This window comes from Schistocerca nitens, chromosome 5 (genome assembly GCF_023898315.1).
Source record: "Schistocerca nitens isolate TAMUIC-IGC-003100 chromosome 5, iqSchNite1.1, whole genome shotgun sequence".
Taxonomy (NCBI): Eukaryota; Metazoa; Arthropoda; class Insecta; order Orthoptera; family Acrididae; genus Schistocerca; species Schistocerca nitens.
The window spans coordinates 161681106-161690271 of record NC_064618.1 but is presented as its reverse complement, the minus strand read 5'-3'; the positions used below and the strand labels follow the sequence as shown (position 1 = coordinate 161690271).

At 41.1% G+C, this 9166-nt stretch overlaps 1 protein-coding gene across 1 annotated transcript in view; it reads left to right on the top strand.

The window, feature by feature from the left end:
• Positions 1-880: 880 nt before the first annotated feature.
• The window catches only part of LOC126260324 (hemicentin-2-like), a 432251-nt gene continuing 423965 nt past the window's right edge, over positions 881-9166 (top strand). The window contains exon 1 of the mRNA XM_049957649.1: positions 881-1005. Coding sequence (XP_049813606.1) covers positions 962-1005 — 44 coding nt within the window. The 5' untranslated portion in view covers positions 881-961. The remainder of the gene's footprint in view (positions 1006-9166) is intronic.

The following is a 9166-nucleotide window of genomic DNA, read 5'->3' as shown; positions in this document are numbered from 1 at the left end:
TCGTGTAAAAATTAATTCGAATATCAACTATACTGAGAAATTTTGCCAAATGAGTGGTTATCAAATATCGAAAAAGGCACAAGTTTGCACTTAAGACAATAATTCTGATACAGTTACAATCAGTAAAAGCAACAAACTAGGATTAAATAACGACTGCCTGAACAGCTTGTCGTTATAGTGCTTACTAGTTACATATCAGATGCTAGCAGCCGATTTACTCCAATGCAACTTTCATAGGTTTATTGTACCATGATTAACGGTAGAATAATAGGGATCAATAGTAACAGATCAAATGGCAGAAGCCACTTTACGTTAATGGAGTTTCATTGGATTATAGTAGTGCGATTACAATAAAATGCTTTCAGTGTTAAGTATCTCGAGGACTAAACTGAAGACAATCTGAACAGCAACAAAATTGACTTACAGACAGTAAGTGACACACATGGCAAATGCATTCGTTACTGAATAAATAGAATAAGTAACTTTAAAACATACAAGTGTTTCATCTGGGACACAATTTAGCCAATGCCTGAAAAGGAAATAATTTCCGCTGTGTGCTATGAGATGACTTTGACCGTGTACATGTAGTTGTCTAAGGCGCTGCAGTCATGGACTGTGCGGCTGGTCCCGGCGGAGGTTCGAGTCCTCACTCGGGCATGGGTGTGTGTGTTTGTCCTTAGGATAATTTAGGTTAAGTAGTGTGTAAGCTTAGGGACTGATGACCTTAGCAGTTAAGTCCTATAAGATTTCACACACATTTGAACATTTCTTTTGTAGTTGACTGTATCAAAGTATAAGCTCTACCATATCAGTAAGTTGTTGCACATTTAGTTCACTGTTGTGACCGTGGTACGGCTTTTTTGTGTTGTCAGTGAGCACCGAGGCGGTGGACGCGGTACTGGGCCGCAGTGTCACTTTGCCCTGCGACATCGAACCCGCGACCCGCGAAGACCGCGTGTACATGGTGCTGTGGTTCCGGGACGACGTGGGCAAGCCCATCTACAGGTGAGTACCCTCATCTCTCTATCAACCTCCCATGCTGTTTGTAATACACGTGGGGCTAATGAAGTGAGCGACGATTTACACATTTAATAAGTCCGTACCCATATAGGTTTGAGAACAAAAAACCTGCAAGGAGCATCCATGAGAATAGAAACTTCACTTTGAGTTACGATAAAAGTACTATTAGCGAGTAGTACATCATGAAAAGTAAAAGCACTCAGCCTCGTAGCTATGGAACGTTGAGCAGTGCCAACACGGAGAAAAGCAATATGAAGACATGCTTCACCAGGTACAAGCTGAACATCAGTTGAAACAAACTTAAATATACTATCAAGAAATATGGTTTGGCCATATAAATGAGTTTTTCATCTTCAAATGGATATGTGTATTCCATTACGTTTAGTGGCCACAGCAAGAGTCTTTATGGCTGTAATTGCGTTTCTGACTCTTGCTTTTGTTATTTGGGATTCCATATGTACCATAATCATTTAATTATGGTAGCCATCCACACAACCGCTAACGTAACTTTCTTAAAATCACGTCAAAACTGTTGGAGCGTACGAATGCAGTATCTTTTCCGCGGCAGGGGTCGAGTAGTAACTTCTGCAAGGTCACACTAATACCAAAGATAATACGAAGGCAAAGATATGGGACAGCGACAGCAGGAGTCTAGAGGTTTAAAAAGATTAATGTATAATGATGTTTTGCACTCATTTAAAATTTCATATTTTTAATTTCGTAGTTGTAACTTTATAGAAAGAAATATTGAGCCACGATGCTTCTATAGCCGTCCATAAGTGCAAAAGTTTAGGCGGTGCTGGATTGTGTACACGAACTGATCTATCGATCGTGCCCTGTTATTGTTTGATGCGATTCATATCGGGTGATCTGGACGGCCACATCATTCGCTGAAATTGTCTAGAGTGTTCTTGATAACAGTCAGTAACAGTTGTAGCCAGGTGATAAGGCTCATTGTCAGCCACAAAAATTCCATCGTTTTGGGGAACTTGAAGTCCATGAATGGCTGCGAATGGTCTCCACGTAGCCGAACACAACCATTTCCAGTCAAGATTGATCCAATTGGACCAGAAGACTCAGTTCATTGCATGTAAACACAGCCACCACCAAATTGCACATTGCCTTGTCGACAATTTGGGTGCATTGCTTCGTGGCATCTGTGACACACCCGAACCCTACCATCAGCTTTTACCAACTAAAAAAACTAAAATTGAGGCTCATCTGATCGGGCCACGGTTTTTTATTCGTCTAGAGCCGAACAGTTACGGTCGCGAGCCCAGGAGAGGTCCTGCATGCGATATCGTGCTTTTAGGAAAGGCACTCGCGTCGTTCGTCTGCTGCCATATGCCATTAACGCAAGATTTCGCCGCACTGCCCTAACGAATACGTTCGTCGTACGTCCCATATTGACTCTGCGGTTATTTTACGCAATGTCGCTTGTCTGTTAGCACTGAAAACTAACGCGAGCGCCACTGATCTTGGTCGTTAAGTAAGACTTTCAGCCACTTCGTCGTTCGTGCTGAGAAGTAATGCCCAAAATTTAGTATTCTTGGCGCGCTCTTGACGCTGTGGATCTGGGAATACCCTTTCTCGAAATGGAATGTCCCATGCATCTAACTCCAACTACTATTCCGCATTTGAACGTGGGTAATTCCGTCGTGCGCCAATAACGACTCAAACTTACCCTTTGAATGTAAAGAAGGCTTTTTTCAAAGTTTATTTGCTGTGTGACAAGCTTGGTTTCCCTCTCTTACTGTAGTAGGAAATACTGTGTCTCTTCCCTATTTTCATGTGCTGGTGAAAACTCAACGAAAAAAAACGGACTTAGCTCTTTCTTTCCCTGGACCCTTCTTTTGGCCATTGGAGTAAGTGTTGACACACACATCAGTCTGCATAATGCCAAAAAATGAATACATTTTGATTCATAAACAGGAACTACGTTGTAGAGACGAGCGAGAGACACAAATGCGAGCAATGAGAAGCGACAGAGGAGAATGATGGAGTGTTAGGTAGCCTGCAGATTGCAAGCCGGCTGTTTATCTCCATATAGCTTAATTTATGAAGGTAATTTACTCTTAGCTTACCGTAAACGTCACAGTGTATATTACAGGCTCTTACAAGTCTGACGGCGTAAGCTTCCAGTACATAACTCTTGCCAACACAGTGTCGAGGCGAATATCCATAGTGAGCACCGACTACGGGGTTCGGACGGTCCGTGTTGCCTTAACCATAAAAAACTGCATAGTAAGTCTCAGTTAGCCTGTCGGGTTTAACGTAAACACTCGGTGCCAGTAAGAAAAGTGTGAGCTGTCATACTATCCAATGGTTTCTATGGCTACGCTAAATAGGTGCTCCCAAGCTAAAACTATATGACTTTCACTACACCTGAAGGAAGTAGAGAGCTCTGTTCCGTCTCCATTGCTACGCTGATCCTAATCCCAATCTACCACCGAGCAGAGATGTACTTACACTCATGGAACTCATTTTCATGTAGAGGAACTTATCTTATGTCAGTGCAGTTGAAGTTCTTAAATGGAAACTAATCAGCATCAAACAATACTTCCGTACACACAGGGTAATATTATCCAGTTTCGTGCATCTCATCTCAGAAACACACAGGAAATGCTTATGCAGTTTTACATCTACATCTACATCTAAATGGTTTCTCTGCAATTCACACTTAAGTGCCTGGCAGAGGGCTCATCGAACCATTTTCATACTAATGCTCTACCATTCCACTCTTGAATGGCGCGTGGGAAAAAGGAGCACCTAAATCTTTCCGTTCTAGTTCTGAGTTCTCTTACTTTATGATGATGATCATTTCTCCCTACGTAGATGGCTGTCAACAAAATGTTTTCGCATTCGGAAGAGACAGTTGGTTATTGAAATTTCGTAAATAGATCTCGCCGCAAAGAAAACCGCCTTTGTTTCAGTGACTGCCACCCCAACTCGCGTATCATATCAGTGATACTCTCACCCCTATTGCGCAGATCACGAAACGTGCTGCCCTTCTTTGCACTTTTTCGATGTCCTCCGTCAATCCTACCTGGCAAGGATCCCACACCGCGCAGCAATATTCCAGCAGAGGACGGACAAGTGTAATGTAGGCTGTCTCTTTAGTAGGTTTGTCGCATCTTCTATGTGTTCTGACAACAAAGCGCAGTCTTTGTTTCGCCTTCCCACAGTATTATCTATGTGGTCTTTCCAATTTAAGTTGCTCATAATTGTAATTCCTAGATATTTAGTCGAATTAACAGTCCTTAGATTTGTGCGATTTATCGCATACCAAAAATGTATCGGATTTCTTTTGGCATCCATGTGGATGACCTCACACTTTTCTTTGGTTAGTGCCAATTGCTACTTTTCGCAACTTACAGAATTTCTCTCTAGATCATTTTGTAATTGGAATTGATCGTCTGATGATTTTACTAGAATGTAAATTACAGCGTCATCTGCAAACAGTCTATGGGGGCTGCTCAGATTATCACCTAGATCATTTATGTAAACCAGGAACAGCAGAGGGCACACGACAATACCCTGCGGAACGCAAGATATCACTTCTATTCTACAAGTAGATGATTTACCGTCTATCACCACGAACTCTGACCTCTCTGAAAGCAAATCACGAATCCAGTCACACAACTGAGATGATACTCCATATACAGGCAATGTGATTGATAATCGCTTGTGAGGAACGGTATCAAAAGCCATCTGGAAATCTAGGAATATGGAATTGATCTGAGATCCCTTGTCGACAGCACTCATTGCTCCATGGGAATAAAGAGCTAGCTTTGTTGCACAAGAATGATGATTCATAATGTTCGAGTATAGTATATGAACCAAAATCCTACTGCAAACTGAGGTCAGTGATATGGGTCTCTAATTGAATAGATTACTCGTACTTCCTTTCTTGAATATTGGTGTGACCTGTGGTATTTTCCATTCTTTAGGAACAGACCTTTCGTTCAGATCTTTGGTATACCATCTGGATCGGAAGACTTGCCTTTCTTAAGTGATTTGAGCTGTTTCGCAACACCTAAGATATCTACTTTTATGCCACTCATGCTAACAGCTGTTCTGCTTTCGTTGGGGATTATGCATTCTTCTGAATTTTGCGTCCTTTTTTCGTTGATTCCGCAACAGTGTTCTGACGTGATTTGTGTACCATGGGGGATCAGTCACGTCTCTTATTAACTTTTGCGGTATGAATCTGTCTATTGCTGTCGATACTATGTCTTTGAATTTGAGCCATATCTGGTCTACACTTACATAATTAGCTTGGAAGGAATGGAGACTCTCTTTCAGGAAGGCATCAAGCGAATTTTTACCTGCTGTGTTAAATAGATATATTTTTCGTTTATTTTAGTGGTTTTGGTTGATACGGTTTTGAGACTCGCTACATTGACCTTGTGTTCACTAATCCCTGCATCCATCATGATGCTCTCTATTAGATCATGGTTATTTGTGGCTTAGAGGTCAAGTGTGTTTTCGCAACCATTTACAATTCTTGTGGGCTCATGAACTAATTGTTCAAAGTATTTTTCAGAGAAAGCGTTTAGTATAATTTCGGAAGATATTTTCTGTCTGCCACCGGCTTTGAACATCTATTTTCGCCAACAAATCGACGGTAGATTGGAGTCTGTATGAGTGGGGTACTTATTTGTCATGAGATTCAAGTTTTCTTTGAACTGTTCAGCTATTATATCATCTGAGTCGGTGGGTCGGTAGAAGGAGCCAATTATTATTTTGGTACGTCTGTTGAGTATAAGCTCTACCCATAGTAATTCGCAGGAACTATTTCAACTTCACTACAAGATAAACTACTGCCAACATACACATACACACCACCACCTACTTTATTTAAACTATCCTTTCTGAACACGGTTTGCGCCTCTGTAAAAATTTCGACATAATTTATCTCCGGTTTTAGCCAGTTTTCTTTTCCTACAACGATTTCAGCTTAAGTGCTTTCTATCAGCGCGTGAAGTTCTGGTACTCTTCCAACACGGCTACGACAATTTACAACTACAATACCGGCTGTAGCTTGGTTGATTCTCATCGTTTCTTTGCCCTCGACTTTTTGAGACTGGAGACCTTTTTGATCTTTCCCGAGACTGTCTAACCTAAGAAACCGCCCAGTCCACGCCACACAGTCCCTGCTACCCGTGCAGCCACCTGCTGTCTGTAGTGTACACACAACGAAACAAATTTTTGAAACTTAAATACAGTGAAACGTTGTACATAATGATATAATGAATACTTAAATATGTTACATAACAGGAATCTGGGCGTTTCATCAAGTACATGACGTATGCGCAGTATAAGAAAAAGAAAAAAATAGAAAAAGGGAAACTTTGCTCACAATGTGCTGTCATGACCAAATTCTAATAATTAATAAAGTAAAAGCTGGGTAGATTTAAAAGGGGTGTACCCAATACGATTACTGGAAAAAAGGCCCCACACATTTACACATACGAGTACATTGGAAGTAACGGTATTATAGTATGTAGCATTAAGAAAATAATATTCCGATTTATTAAAAATATTAAACTACATACGGCACCAATGAAAAGTTAGAGGTAGCGGTTTAAATTTAATTAATTTATAAAATTTGAGAATTTTCTTCCATGTATAACACTCGTCGAGTAGCCCCAGCACCTCTACAGTCCTAACCAAACAAAGAAAGGATGTTTAGCTATGTAATACTCGTGCTTCGAATCACAAATCAACATACAATTACGGTTCCAATAATAGTAACCTTAAGCCTATTGCATAACTAATTAACAAGGCGATAAACATAATTGGAAAATTCGTACATTAATATCAATTAACCCACCAAAGTGTTGTTGAGGTAAGGGTGTTATTGAGTAGAAGGAGCAGATCCCTCTTAATATCACCCAATCAGATAAATTCAGAAAGTCACAAGATGGTGTAATTCAGTATATTTGGAACCGTTACGTTCAGATTTACGCCAAACACTTGCCCCGTCATGCATGTAGCCTCATTTCCACGCATTCACAGCCCTAGCGCCACGACATCATCACTGACCTTAATGCAAGATGGTCTCGCCGCCCTGTCACAGGAACTGTCTCCACTTTCACTCCTGTTAATACTGGCAATATGAATGACATTTCCTCATAGTAGACACACTACTGTGTTGTGTCTGAGTGCATGAAACCTCTGAGAGATGCCCTCTGCGCCCCATTCCATTGCAGACGAGAGTCAGTTCCCCATTCCATTACACACCTTAGAAGATATCACTTCATAACATTTGTGTGCGGTTGTTGCCATGTTTATTGGGTAGTGACCTTCTCCCCACAGGCTCACCCTCATACATGTTTGTCACATATATTAGACACATCTGCTCCTTTCCCTCTCTGCGTCCACCTCTTCCTCCCTCTGTCTACCTCATCCTCCCACACCTGTCTGTCCCTTCACCTCCTCCCCCATCTTAGTCCACTTCCTCCATCCCCTTTATCAGGCCATTCCCGCCACCCCTCTTCCTTTTCCACCCACCCATACCACCCTACATCTTCCACTCACTTCATACATCTTCTCTTCCTCCTCTCTCTCTCTCTGTTTATTTGCTCCTCCCCCTCGCTCTGTCTGTCCCCTCCTCTATAATTCTCATTGGCACATGAAACTCTTGCAAAAGAGTACAATAAAGCAGGCTCAAACTCCTCCCCCAATAATATTGTTATGCAGGCAGCCTGTATGCCAGGAGCTGGAAAACAAGTTGTTGCCAGTATCTCTGCTCCTGTTATAGCTAGGAGGGTAGAAAGCCCACAGTAATGAAGCATGCTGCTTCTGTGCCAAATTTGGTTGAAATCGAACCAGGTTTTTCGGAGTAGATCCCAGACATAAACAGATAAACACACAAACTCTACTTTATGGAGATAAAACAGATGAAGAAGCTTCCATCGTCTAGGAAACAGTCTCTTGTAAGTTTAGATTAGTAGCAATTATGTCAACTCATGCTATTACGCTTGTGGTTGCTTTTCCCACTTTTATTACATGACTTATAGCTTGCATTATGAGCTGCCAATATCATCCAATCAGAGTGATACTGATATATTAAGAACTGTCATACATCCCCCATTTGTATCTGTACCTAGTATTTCTTGTAATTAGCCACATTCTCTCTTGATATTTACTTCCAAAGGTCATCTAGCATGAGAAGGCAAAAGTAGGAGACTACTAACATGGACTGCTCATAAGGTATGAAAGTGTCTCTGTGTCATGGGCACACAGTTGCGCAGAAACTTCGACCACTGTGGATGTCCCAGTACAATAACAACTAAAGTTCAAGTTTCATTGAAAGAGCTGATTTTCTTTATTATGCTTCAATGTAGGTTTGACTACAGACATTAGACGAGTTCCATCTTGACAGTACTTGGAGGAAGTTGTACATAATTGGAGTATGGCTGCTTTACCAGTTCTGGCGCCACTTTCACTTTATTTCCATATGTTTCATGAATGTCTAGGATGAATTATGACACTCCTCTTGTCTGAGTTATGATTGCATCCCTTCCAAATGGAATAGCTCCTTTCACAATTGTACATTGCATAGTCTATTCGTACAGGCATTTTCGAATGTAACACATCAGATCTTATTAAGGGTATGTGTGTGGCTGCACTTCTTTAAAAATTACGCCCTTGCTACATAACAGTTACACTGTGGACATGTTAACATTGCATTTTTTTTACAGTTTACACTGAAAGACTTGGTTCTACATTTAACAGTTACAAAATGTGTATTTCATGTAGTCCCATCCACTACTAGAGATTGTAGCTGATGTATCCCTATATTACAAGGGCTTGTGATCTGCATTGATGCTACCAGCCACTACCTACCTCATACACCACCCATCCAACAACTCTGCACCAGCAGACACCGAATAGTAGTGTTACATACATTTCTCTTACATGAAAAACGTTTTTAAAACAGGATGTTCCGATTTGTCATTAAGGCCCAAACTCAGATCACATTTGGAGATTTGACGTGTTTATACCCAAGACTTCGCTCCTCTGCCAGAACACTTAGAAGATGCACTAAATCTACTAAAGAGACGGCCTTCACTATGCTTGTCAGTCCTCTTCTACAGTATTGCACATAGTATGGAGCCCTTAACAGGTATGATTGCCA